Source organism: Crocuta crocuta, unplaced genomic scaffold (genome assembly GCF_008692635.1).
Source record: "Crocuta crocuta isolate KB4526 unplaced genomic scaffold, BGI_CrCroc_1.0 scaffold377, whole genome shotgun sequence".
NCBI classification, from domain to species: Eukaryota; Metazoa; Chordata; class Mammalia; order Carnivora; family Hyaenidae; genus Crocuta; species Crocuta crocuta.
Window position 1 is genome coordinate 639,469 of NW_027528209.1, and position 13,798 is coordinate 653,266.

General features: G+C 42.7%; 1 protein-coding gene across 2 annotated transcripts in view; it reads right to left on the reverse strand.

Moving 5' to 3' along the window:
• The window catches only part of LOX (lysyl oxidase), a 16,627-nt gene extending 8,625 nt beyond the window's left edge, over nt 1-8,002 (reverse strand). The window contains exons 1-5 of one of the 2 annotated variants that reach the window (XM_077752996.1): nt 7,732-8,002; nt 7,365-7,473; nt 5,623-5,760; nt 3,756-3,912; nt 233-328 (exon numbers count right to left, since the gene is read on the reverse strand). In XM_077752996.1, coding sequence (XP_077609122.1) covers nt 233-328; nt 3,756-3,912; nt 5,623-5,760; nt 7,365-7,473; nt 7,732-7,867 — 636 coding nt within the window. In that variant the 5' untranslated portion in view covers nt 7,868-8,002. The remainder of the gene's footprint in view (nt 1-232; nt 329-3,755; nt 3,913-5,622; nt 5,761-7,364; nt 7,474-7,731) is intronic. The other variant, XM_077752995.1, reaches the window with a different exon arrangement.
• Nucleotides 8,003-13,798: the final 5,796 nt, after the last annotated feature.

Consider the following 13,798-nt stretch of genomic DNA (forward strand, 5'->3'; position numbering starts at 1 on the left):
GTCTGTCTGTCCCTCTCTCTCTTTCTCTCCCTCCCTCTCCCTCTCTCTGCCCCACCACTCTCTCTCTCTCTCAAAATAAATAAACAAACTTCAAAAAAATTTTAAAGAAATATTTCTAGGAGATATATAATTGCTTGCAGGGCTGTGATTATTTAACATTGAATTCAGAAGGGGAGGCCCATTGAGTTGCAATCAAAATAAATTACAGGTTTCTATTTTCAAAGGTCTCTACCTTTAGAATGTAGTTTCCAGGTTTTACATCTGTAATATCAATCCATTGGCAGTCTATGTCTGCATTATAGGTATCATAGCAGCCAGGACTCAACCCCTAAAAGAAATAAAATGTTAAAATTTTAAAAGTTGGCATAAGGTTGGGATATGCTAAAGATTGTGCTTATTATTTGCAAATTAAGTTTTAAGTTAGTACTTACAAGAGTTTGACATAAAACTATACTTATATTGCATCTCCTTTGAGAAGTATATATTACTCAGCCTTATAGCACCTCCAGCTAAAAAAAATACAGGACTAATATAAGTAGTAGTACACCTAGCTTCTTAAATGTGTCATCAATTACCAGTGATAAATACCATCTTCAGTGACAGAATAGGCCTCCACCAAAACTCTAGAATATCACCAGTTCAGGAATAAAGGCCGTGTAATAATCCACCTAGCTCAAATATCCTCACTGCAACAACCCTTCCCAATCTCTCTTGGAAATTACCTAGCTTCAGTCTGCCCAGATTTTATAGTGTAAATGCTCTAATGCTCTGCATTATAATTGTACTGTGTAAGAATATATCTCACTAGAGATTATAAGCTCCCTAAGAGTGGAGTCTATGTCGCATTTTTGAGTAGCTAACATTTATGAAGTAGGTATCATGTGACGGGAACAACATCTATAATTTCAATGTTCATGAGTACATGAGGCAGGAGCTATTATTATCCACATTTTACACATGAGGAAAATGAGGCACTGTAAGGTCAATTAAATCACTCAAAGATATATAGCTAGTAAGTGGCTGAGATGGTTTTGAGTTTAGGCATTTAGAGTCTAGGATCCCTATTCTTAACCAACACACTCCTCTCTCTCTCTCATCTTATCAATGAAATATTTTATTAAATTAAAGGAATGAATGTATGCCTCAGTGAAGGAATACCACATCACTCCACTTGCTAAGATATTCACTCCAGTGAGGAAATGAGTGCCTTCTACAGGCTGGGAGGAGGAAAATTCCAGTAAGATATAGTCCTTGCTCTCCAGAACATTACGTCTGGGGAAATCTGTTCAAATTGGAGTCCATAGGTATACCAGTGATTCCATTAGCCCTTCTTGAGAAGACTGAACTATTGTATTTTCATCCAAATACTAATCTAAAGTAAATTTTAAAGCATATGTTGGAATCATTTTAACTCATTATTGTCATTTAATTTCAGCACCCAAAATTTCTTTGGTGCTTAAGATCACCTTGGTCACTGAAGAGATGGCAAAATCATGTAAAAATATTCTACCAACACTGGTGTGGCTATCACTAGATTTGGGAAGAACGGAGCTGCACTGTGCTCTCCATGGCACGAGATAGCACAGACAGGCCGAACTCAAAAATGCCTTTGCCACAGCAGGGAAAACCCTATTTACACCTTGTCCACACCACTCACAACCGTTCATTGGCAGTATGTTGGGTAACCTACAATGAAGAATTCTTAGTGTCTGGTCCCAGCAGGTAATTCTGATTCTGGCACATACTAGATACTCACTAAGTGTTAGCTATTACTATTGTTACCGCTGCTTCTACCAATCCCCACCAACTCCGGGGCATTGTAACACCTCATTCATTGGATTAGATACCTAGTTAAGACTGTTTAAAACAATGCAACAATGCTGATATTGCCTTCAAGCGAACAAAGGAACTTTAAGAGCTGCTGAAACTGGTTCATGCGCTGGCAGAATTTAAGTTAAGTGATTAACTTTGATTATTTGAACCAGCACACAAAGAACAGGAATTTCTCAGGCCATTAAAAAAAAAAAAAAAAAGGCATCTCATGTATTCAAAGTCTAACTTTAAAAACAGATGAAATGTAGAACCTTAGCCAACATGGTCTAAATTCGGTGTTTGGTTTTAGCAAAAGAGAACCATTGGTTACATTAAATTAATGAGGATAAGGTAACTGTTTCTAGTTTCATATATGTTGAACATGTAAATTTGTTACGTAGGAAAGTTTAGATATAAGGAAGTTATATCTATTTTTATATTTGGGTACATTTTAAAATATAATTTATTGTCACTTAGCTTCCATAGGACGCCCAGTGCTCATCCCAACAAGTGCCCCCTTCAGTCCCCGTCACCCACTTTCCCCTCTCCTCCATCCCCCCGTCCACTCTCCACTTGTTCTCTGTATTTAAGAGTCTCTTATGGTTTGCCTCCCTCGCTGTCTCTTTTTCCCCTTCCCTTGTGCATTTAAACCATGTTATGATACAGATAATCTAAATCAACTTTGGGGCTTTGTCAGAATTTTTTTCCCCTTTAAATGAAGTCCTTGTTGAAGAAACACCAATCTAGTGAAAAACACAAATAGAAACGTGACTTGTAATGCAAGACCTGGTGAGCAGTGGTTAATCAGGACATACACGGAAGGTGATTAATAAGAAAGCCACCATAGATAATGAAGTGGGGTCACCCCAAAGAATTGGGTGACTAAAAGTGTTACAAATACCTATAGACCTAAATTCAAATATTTCGATAAAGAGCTCTCCAGAGCACCTCTTTTTCTACATGGTGGAAATAAACTCCAGGTCCCTGCACAGGCGGGCGGCTACTGTGGGTCTGGACATTGCCGAATGAAAAGGGAATGTCTCTGCCCACATATGTGTAATGTGTGGGTAGGTTACATCTTTTATTTAAACAATAAGTGCTGCCTCCTGGGCATGTGGAATTGAACCTTTCCCCCCCCCCCTCCAATTGCTATGGTGTTCGAAGCCTAGAGAAAGAAGCAGCGGTGACATTTAGGTCACCAGAAAGCTTCCTGCCACAGCCCTAGAATTTAGTCCCCAAGCTGCCAGCTGCTGAACCCTTTGTGCCCTGCCTTATGTACATTCACTGCTCCTTGCCAAGATTCCGGCTGGAGTAAAATTATAATGTCCTTTTTACAAATGAGGGCTTCTTATGGAAATACTGGCCTGGCTTTTCACTGACACACATTTTCCCGTTAGAAGGCATACACGCTGCTTAGGTCAGCACTATTTTTAAAACAATCCCTCCAAAGGACATCTGACATCAATTATACTGTACGTTTAAATAGATACACGTGGAGAAAGAAACCATGTCCTTCTATTCTTATTTGCTTAAAAGAGACCGATTTTGGAGAGCTTTGCAACAAACTTACATTTCTCTTTGTTGGTGAGCCCAGATCACCATTCTGTCTCTAGCTTAATAGGTGGAGGGAGGGATGGCTTTGAAGGGGAGAACACAGAGGTGTGTTTTCCACCCTTACTTACCAAGCCAGTTAAAGAATACAGAAGGAGCGAAGATATTGGAAACCATTCCGAGGTTTTCAAAGACTAAACCGCTGATTTTCATCGTGGAGCATAGCGATTATGCACAGCGACCTTCTATGATGATGAAATGCTTTAAAAATAATTCGAATCACCAAGCCACCGGTTTCCTTTTCCCAGTTATTTTCCATCTTGACCAGATCGATGACCCCGTATATGATACAGTTTTTCCTGTGGGTTCCCGATTGCTGGCAGCCAACCTACCTGTGTATGCGCAGTACATGCAAATCGCCTGTGGTAGCCATAGTCACAGGATGTGTCCTCGAGACAGAAGCTTGCCTTGTGGCCTTCAGCCACCCTCCTCTGGGTACTGGCATCGAGTAGGTCATAGTGGCTGAATTCATCCATGCTGTGGTAATGTCTGGTGTCCCACACAGCAGGGAGACAGAGGTCAGGAACATACAGAGAAAGCCATGAGGATTTTAGATGACTTCCCCACTGCCTCCCACACTTGTTTTCACATTAAAATTGAGATCAAGTTTGGGGTGCCTCGGTGGCTTAGTCGGTTAACTATCTGACTCTGATCTCACATTTCCTAAGATCGAGCCCTACATCGGGCTCTGCGCTGCTGACACGCGGAGCCTGCTGGGGATTCTCTCTCTCTTCTCAAAATAAATAAATAAGGTTAAAAAAAAAAAGCTTATAATATTGAGATTAAGTTTATCTTTAGTTCATGTTCATTTTATTTTTGAGAGAGAGAGAGAGAGACAGAGAGAGACAGAGAGAGTGAGGGAAGGGCAGAGAGAGAGGAAGAGAGAATCCAAAGCGAGGCTCCAGGCTCTGAGCTGTCAGCACAGAGCCCGATGTGGGGCTCAAACCCATGAACCGTGAGATCATGACCTGAGCCGAAATCCAACACTTAACTGACTGAGCCACCCAGGCGCCCCACGATCAAGTTTATCTTAAAGCTAGATTCATGCTAGCTCCCCGCAAAACTCCCACAAAAACCCATCCCCCGCCCAGGGACAGAGATCTATCTAACTTTGCTTTTAGGAAAAACGGACCTAATCTGAGCATTTCACTTTCCTATGATACCCTGTTTCATCTTTGAATATCTAATAGAAAGAGACATTAAACTATCTGAGTTTAAGTAAAACTTGCCATATGCTCTCTAGTATATTTCTTTTGGCTGCCAGTACTGATGTTTCATTCCAAATAAAAGAAGAGCACATGACTCTTGGGAGGTTTCTGTGAGGTTTTAAAAAAGTGAGTTCTCACATATTTGAAACTTTCACTAAAAGGCAGAGGAGAAATATGGTGTGTTTTCCCCGCCAGTATTATCTAACTAGTGTCAACTTTTATTTAGAAATAAAATAATTCTACTTCATCAGAAAAGTAGGTGTTCATACCTGTTTTTGTCATTTCGTTAAAGGAAAGATGCTGAGCTGTTTGTCTATCTCCCATAGGGGAAGAACAAGAAAAAAACTGTTCAAACCACAGAAGGTTTAGGGGCATTCTTCAGGATTCCCTGGCAATAAATACCTGGGCAAGCTACCAAGGCAAATTATAGAATTACCTTATGTAAAGATCTTTAAATTTAGGACAGAACAGGCATTTACCTTGAGTTTGATACAGGCCTTTTAAAAGAGAGAGGTCAGTCCTTATCAGCTCATGGAGTCTATCATCTCTATCTTTCCTTGCAAGTGGTACATAAATCTTTCTATGAACAACTTGCAGCCTTTATTAAACGCTGCCTCACTGTAGGTGAACTTGGCTGTTGCTAACAAGTTTTTTTTTTTTAAATTGTTGTTCTTGTTGTTTTTAGAAATCTTACCTGTAGTATACTGGAATAAAATTCTAATGAAGCCCACTGTTGTACCCTATAGCAGTTTTACTCAGCTGGACTTAGAATTTCCATCTTAAAAAACAAGAGGATCTTGTAGCTGATGTATTTTCGTAAGTGTAGATTCCCTCGATGATGTCACGTTACACAGAGAAAATTCTAAATGTAAACACCTAACAGCAGTGTTCTCCCTCCTCTATAAAAACTAAGACTTGGCATTTTTCACATCAAGGACCACCTGAAAAAGGAAGAAGCAACTGCGAAGTCCCCAGGAGCCCCTCCACTTACTGGTGACAGCTGTGCCATTCCCAGGAGTATCGTGGCCGGCTTGGTAAGAAATCTGATGTCCCTTGGTTTTTCACTCTCTGCGGGAACCGCAGCAGCACCCTGTGATCATAGTCTCTGACATCTGCCCTGTACGCGGAGCTGTGATTTTGAAAAGGGAAGCACTGTTATTTCCACAGGATATTAAGTCAAGGCAAAGTATAGGCACAACCTTTCCAGTTTATAATGGCAACTCCCTCCCACCCCCCCACTAGACGATCAGTTGCGACAGCCCAACAGCACATTTGCTTCTTTTGTTTACTGCTGAATCCCCGGGTCCCAGAATGGTCCCTGGCAAGTGGCCAGAGCTCAGTTGTGAATGTTTGTGGAATGAGTAAATGAATGACAGCTAGGGACATCTGCAGTTAAAAAGTGGACAAAAAAATTAACTAAATCAGCATTGAATATGTACACACGATAGATCGGTTGTGTATCTGTAATCGGTTCTTGATGAACCACATGAATGAGTCGAGATGATCGCAAACTAAAACAAAAAAAAAAGTATGTCCTTCTGAAGAACTTTGAATTTAGGGGCTCCTGGGTGGCTCAGTAGGTTAAGTGTCTGACTCTTGGTTTCGGCTCAGGTCATGATCTCCTGGTTCTCGAGTCCAAGCCCCACATCGGGCTCTGTGCCAACCCCACAGAGCCTGCCTGGGATTCTCTCTCTCCCCTTCTCTCTCTGCCCCTGCCTGCTTGTTCTCTCCCTCAACAGAAATGAATAAACTTAAAAATTAAAAAAGAAGAAAAAGAACCTTGAATTTCACAATACGTTTCTTCTTAAAGTGGGAATCGTTCTAAAAGCATAAACCCAGATTCGATAAATAATTTTGCAACTTCACTGTCTGCAAAACAAGGGCAGGACTGTAATAATATCATAGGGACAGCAATGGAGTGAGTGATGCAAGACTCCGGAATGAAAATGGTAAAGTTTGGCTTTCCTCTCTTCCTTCAGCCTGATGGTTACAGAGGGTCAAAGTGGGAGAAAGATCTAGCTGAACAGATCACCATTACTGTGTTCCTTCTAATACATGTCATGTGGATACATATTCAGATACTACTGAATATTTTCATTTTGCCCTTGGACAGTTTTTTAGGAGACCCATCAAAACATCTTTTGCTCCCTCTGCTGGTTTCCCAGCAGCAAAATCAGAGGATTCCATTCCCCAAATTGCTGTGATTTTATTTTAGGACGGATTCAAAAACAAAGCTCTTGCTGCTCTCTTATTCTGGCTAAAGTGATACCAAAACAAGGAGGCTAAACTGTGGCCTTCAACAAAAGAAGGAAACCGAAGCTGTGCTCCTGAGGAGTCCCCCCCTGGCAAGTTAGCCCTCGGGTTTTTAAGGGGATATTGACAGGCTCTTCCCTTACAAAATTTTTGTCCATGTTACCGTCCGGTTGTTTAGCTCCAGAATATGAGGATCTTGGAAAAAAGAGCAGGAGATGCCAATTCTCCATGGTAAGGGTTTGCTCCATCTCCCTGACTTGTGTCAGAGTTTGAAAGACAGAGAAGAACCCACAGAAATCTTCAAAATGTTAAACAATTTCCGTCCAGGTCAGCATGCCCAGCCGACCAACATTCCACGTCCCGGCTCTTGCCCCATTTCTCAACTCCTGTCTGCAGGGAAGGAGAGCTGTGGGAACCGGGCGCGGGAGCCGCCCCTGAACCAGGAAGGTGCCGCCAGACCGAGGAGATCCCAGCCGGTACCTGGCCAAGCAGTTCTCCTCTGCTGCGCATCGCAGGTTGTACATGGACATCTTCTGCACGTACGTGGAAGCCTGGATGTAGTACGGGTCTGGCACCAGGTCCGGGAGACCTAAACGTCAGCAGGCGATGGGGGGTGGGGGAGGTAGCAGAGAGAAAACNGGACGCCCTGGGCTGCAAAGCAAAGTGGAAAGAAAGCAGGAGGGGCCGGGAGCGCGGTTTGCACCAGATTCCAGGGCTGCCTCTGCAGGCGCAGGGGGAGGGGTCGGATCTGCGGGGACTCGGGCCTGCCGCGCCCAGGCAGCCACGTCGGGGAGCCGGGCTTGGGGAAGGGGTGCCGGGCTGCTTCGGGCGACTTGGGGGTGCTTACCGTACTGGAAGTAGCCGGTGCCGTAACCGGGCCGGTACCTGCTCCCAGGCCGGGGCCTTTCGTACGTGTCGTAGTAGTTGTAGTAAGGGTTGTCGTCGGTGTACTTGTAGGGGTTGTACGGGTCGTCGCCCACCATGCCGTCTACGCGGCTAGGCGGCCGCAGGTTACTGAGCGCCGGGCGCTCTCCTGGCTCCGTCCGGTTGCCTTCGCGCGAGTCCCCAGCGTCGCGGGCCCCGGGCGACGAGTAGCCGGCTTGGAACCAGTGGCCAGAGGCTGGNGGGACGTGGCACCCGCCCGTCTCCTCTTTCCCAGTCCTTCTTTCTGGAAGGCGACGGGGAGCGGCGCGGCGGCCCAGGCGAGCGGGCAGCGTCTGGAGTGAAGGAAGGAGGAGAGATTTTAAACTTTCTGGCACGTTTGCAAAGTTACACAAGCAGTTCTGGCCCGGCAGCCCCTCCGCTATTTGTTCACGTAATGCGATTGGAAACGTGCGAGGCGGACAGCTCCTCGCCTCTGCCCCTCCCTCCCCGTCCCGTCCTCCTCCCTCCCAGACACGTTGCACAGGCAGCGTTAAGGGGAAAGAACAAAACGGAACACACATCCTGAGACACACTCGGCTTAATCTGGGGCGAACATGCAGGAATTTCAAAAGACTCAGACAGGCGAAGGCAGCCAGGCCGTGGGGCGACGCCAAAATATGCACGAAGAAAAATGCTATTAGGTCACCAGCCCGGGAGAGGCGGGAAGTNATTGTGACTAACGTTTATCCATAAGGAGTTAAGCAGACAAATTTCCCAATGCATACTCACTCGCTTTTATGGGAAGCGCCCTCAGCAAGTAAACCCTGGGATATCAAATTTTGTTTTTCTGTGTGTAGGTAATATGAGAAATGGGTTACAAATTTGTTTCCTACAGTGCGTATTTTAATAACCAAAAGTGAAATTTTACAGGGAACGAAGCCATCTAACGCTGAAGGGGTGAATAAACCTGTCTCTTTTTCAAAATGCCGGCCTGATTTGTCCTTTGAGTGGAAGTGAAGACCCGTCCTTCTTCCTCTGGACAGTGTGTCCCAGGAATCAGTAAAGCGGGCTATAAAGCACGCCTGCCGAAGATAGCACTCAGAAGGCAGCTTCAAAGAAGCATTTTATGTGACTTTTCCCTTTCTACGACTAATTAGGAGGTTTGACTTTGGGTTTTAAGTTTAAATCACTGTTTGTTAAATGCTGAAAAGTCCATAAACCATCCTATGGGGTTGGTTTGATTTTCCAGTGTAAACAGAGGGGTTGCTGAAGAAACAGCCTTGGGGTTCAGATTCTGGTAAGGACAAGGGGGTGTAGGAGTGGCCAGACAAGGATGAGTGGAAGATGGGTAGGAGGTAAGTAATGCCCACTGGAAAGAGATGCTTCATGGAGGAGTTATTCACATACTCGGCAGGGTTTGGGCACTGTTGGAAGCATTCAATGAAAAAAAATAAAACAGAAAGGAATCCTTAACCAGCCTGACTTTAAACTGTGACTCAAAACCAGACTTTAGCAACCTTTTTGTTGGCCTCATCATTGGGCTGTTGTCTACATATACTTCATTATTTGTCTATCACTGTTGGTTCCTGTCTGTATTTAATCACTGCATTAAAAAAAATTTTTTTTTACTGTTTATGTATTTTAGTGAGAGAGAGAGGGACAGAGCATGAGTGGGGGCGGGGGGGAGAGAGAGAGAGAGAGAGAGAGAGAGAGAGAGAATCTGAAGCAGGTTCCAGGCTCTGAGCTTTCAGCACAGAGCCTGATGCGGGGCTCGAACTCAAAAACCGCGAGATCATGACCTGAGCTGAAGTCAGACATTCAACTGACTGAGCCACCCACGCGCCCCCTCATCGCTCCATTTTGATGATCTGGTGGGCACCTGCTGATTTGAATGTCTACCATCTTTTTATTTATTTATTTTTTTTCTGGTAAGAACAACTGTATTTTCCTTTGGAAAACTCTTCTCCTCACCTGCATGGTGGGACTTACTAAGCGCTCATGAGCCTTTTGCCACTTCAAGCAATGGCGGTGAGATCTGAGCTTGGCTCCTCCAACCATCTCCCTGCAACTGGAATCATGAGCAGGGGGACACAGGAGTCAAAAATGTTAGAACTCACCCTTCCCACTGAAGAAAGTTTCTATGACTTCTTGCTACACAGATTCCCCCTGAGCTGTTTCAGTTCAGTACCCTCCAAGAACTGATTCTTCAGCTTTTCCTTCCATTTTTCCAGTGCATCTTTTTTTTTTTTTCCTGTGGCTGTTATAACATGGTCAGAGTCAATTGCTGTTGTTTGCCACTTAAAAACCCTGACTGATACTGAGGGGGATTGTGATTGGTTCTCTCAGATAATCAGATCTCAGGATTCTGCACCAAACATGGCAGGTTGGGCTCTCTTTGAGTCAAGCTAGATTTGCTCCGCCCATGACCCCACGGCATCTTGGGTTACAGAAGAGTTTCAGATGGACGATTCCCAGTGGATTGGTAAGTCTATTGATTGTATGATAAAGGCAAAAAATGCTAAAGGAAATCCCATGGATGGCAGGTGAAAAGTGCCACATCTCTTTCCGAAAGTCAGAGACATTTTATAGACTTGCTGCAGAGCTTAACTATTCAATTTCTCCAAACCCGCTAAGAGAAGATGGAGTAAAAAGAAGAAACAGGTGTATATAATTTCGATGGACAGGCCAAATGATGGGGGAAGCAGGAAGGGAGAGAGTGTAATTTGTAATTATCTTTCATCTCTCATCTGCCCATGAACAGCTTCTTCCTCAGGAAAGAGGATCCCCAACAGTCAGTGGTTTACCACACATTGCCAAGGGAAGATCTCTTCTGTGAGATGAGACTGTCAGATTGGCAGACCAGAGCAGCCCTTAATAGGAGGGTAGACGGTTTATGCTGGATGTTGAATAACATCCCACCCTGGTGCTCAAATAAAAAAAGCTGCGTGTGTTTGGACAGCTGATTTACTTTCCCTGGCCATTAGTTATCTATAAGATTTGAGGGTTAGCCCATATATTTTCTAAAGTGTTTTTCCTAGTATTAAAACTGCTGATTTTTGTGCCTAAGTAATTCTAGCAACTTTCCACTCATTCACTCTAATGTTGCATTATGATCATTAATATTTCATTAAATTACTCCTTTCGTTGGACTTTAAAATATTGGATGTATTTTATGTGTGAGTTAGAGTCTGCAGACTGCTATCTTCCCTTTTTACAGATTTCCCTTCAGTGAAATTCAGTATAACACACATAAAAGTTTCTGAAACATTTTTGTTTTACAAATATCTCTTGAACACACATATGCTCTGAAGTGTAGTAATTCATAATGCTGATTTACACATATAAATACTCAATGAATGGCAACTGATTCACTCATTTGGAGAACTTACAGCTTAATGAGGGTGATCATTTGTTTCAAATTTGCTCTAACAGACTTAAAAATTCTTATCACAGTATAAATCACTAGACCAGTAGTGGTATGAATCTTTATTTTCTTTTAAATAGGTAGTACTTTAGGGGAGAAGACACATTACTCTTTGTCACCCATCCTAATAAGATGTTTAGTTAGTCTCTTCCACTTTCTCTAAACTCTCTCTGGCCTCAGATTCAACCAGCCAAAAAACAAACATGTGGCTACCACACGGGGGACAATTGAAAGTATGTGTAAGCTCTATAGGAGACAGTCGAGTTACACATTGTGCTTTCCGTTCAATGACAAAACTGTTATTCATAAAACTGGAGAAACCACACTTCCTTGTATACACTGAAATAATAAAAATGACAATAACAATAACAACAATAGCTCCCACATCAAAATACCTTTAGCATTTTAGCTTTACCATTAGCAATTAGCCACAGCTCATTCCACTTTGACCTTAAGACTTAATTTTCATAGACAGTTCTGCAGTATATACCATATGCAGAAGAGTGCTGGAATGATATTGTTTTTTTCAGTTCTGGTCTACTGATATCAAGAATTTTATTTTTTTTAAGATTTTATTTTTAAGTAATCTCTACAAAGAACATGGGGCTCAAACTCACCATCCTGCAATCAAGAATCACTTGCTCTACTGAATGAGCCCACCAGGTACCCGATCAATATCAAGAATTTAAACAGAAATATTGTTTGGCCCATTGACCAAGAAGTTGAATTTGTCCTAAAGCTATATCCACAGCATTTACTGAATGTATTTAGAGTTGTGGGATAATTCATATAATTGGAAGGTAGAATTATGCAAAAAGCCTAAACCATGTAACAATCCCAACGAATGACCAAGGCCAGAACGCTAATGCTATAGTCAAAAAACTCCGGCTGAGCATTAATTCTTTTGTTTGGGGGTCAGGAGGCTCATTTCAGACTTGTTCTTTGGTACAGATGAATGCGTATATGTGCTTATGTCCTTGGGAAGCATCACAGGGAATCAAATAAAGGAAGTAGGAAGTTGGAGATTGCGTAGGGGGGAATGATCTAGAAAAGAGGAAGGTATGCCATCAACACAAGATGGATGACTTGAGAGGCAAATACGAAGCACAGTTTTAAAAAGTAATTCGGAAAAGGTAACAGTGAAATGAAGAGCTAGAAATCATTTTACCTGGAGCAAAATGGAGGAGAAGGAGTTAGCCTTAAAGTTCACAGAGTGCTTGTGTTCTCTCCTCATTCTTGTCTTCTGCCACATACCACTTCCAGGTACTCACCCAAATATGAAAAATAGACAGTTGGTACACACTTGTCTGTGTGAAGACTGAACGGAAAAAAAAATTGTAAACAGACTGAGTAAAAGAATTCCAGAAATAATGAATTTTAAATATATCTTGTTTGGTTACCCATCCCCTTGGGCCACCTACGGAATGGAAATGTGGAACTTAACCCTAGGGAATGGAAAAGTATTTCATTCTAGTGTCTTTCTGCATATTCATATGTGATTAAGTAAATAATGGTAGTCATTATAACAGAAAGGAAAAATGAGAAGAGATGAACTTATGATAGGAGAATGGCTCTTTGAAATTCACTGAACCAGAGTTCAAAGTAATTTGGTTATACTGACCACAAAAATGAAGGGTCAGCCAGTTGGCAAAACTGCCTATGAGTAAAGTCCAAGTGGTTTGACTGGGCCTGATGGACTCTCCAATGACAAAGAAGCAACCGTTCTTCTCGCCATGCGGTGTACTAGGCTCACTTCTGTTTTAAATGGAAAACCCAAGCTCCTTCATCCACATCCTGGTCTATTTGCTGCCCCTCAGCTCTTCCTGCATTCAGCCTCACTGTCCTAGAACCCTGGAAGTTATTTACTTTCATAAAACCTGGGTGTGATCCTCGGAGATGGTAGGTTAGAAGTTAGGAGGACATTTATGCTTAACTTGGGCATCTCCTTCTTTGCCATCCCATGCAGTGATTGTAGCTGACCATTAGTCATCTCTCTGCTTTAACTTAACCCTAGGGCCCAGGAGGAACAGGACAACAAATTAATAACAACCTAAGGCAAATTATATGGAGGTTTTTGTTTTTGTTTTGCTCCCCTGTAAAGGAGTAGATCTCAGAATATTTGAGAGTGTTACATGTGTTTGGAATAGAGACAGAGTGGAAAGAAGATTTGGTGAGGCTGTGGAGGAGAAGACCTACTTCCTAATTGTACTTGATGTCAGTTTTGAGAATCATAGTTCTTTCTCTTTTTGTTATTATCAGAATACTACGCATTTAAACCATCTTACTTCCTCTTGATTCTATAGCACCTTAAGCACAGAATCAAAGCTTTATATGCAATGGTTCATAAAACACTGAGTCTCTTTTTAAAAAATTTCTTTTAATGTTTATTTATTTTTGAGAGAGAGAGAGAGAGGGAGACACAGAATCTGAAGCAGGCTCCAAGCTCCAAGCTCCAAGCTGTCAGCACAGAGCCTGATGTGGGGCTTGAACTCATGGACCACGAGATCACCACCTGAGCCAAAGTTGGACGCTTAACCGACAGAGCCACCCAGGTGCCCCAAACAGTGAGTCTCTTAAAGCACGTCCAGTTAGTTACAGTTAGGGCATTGCTATAAACATGGGTTTC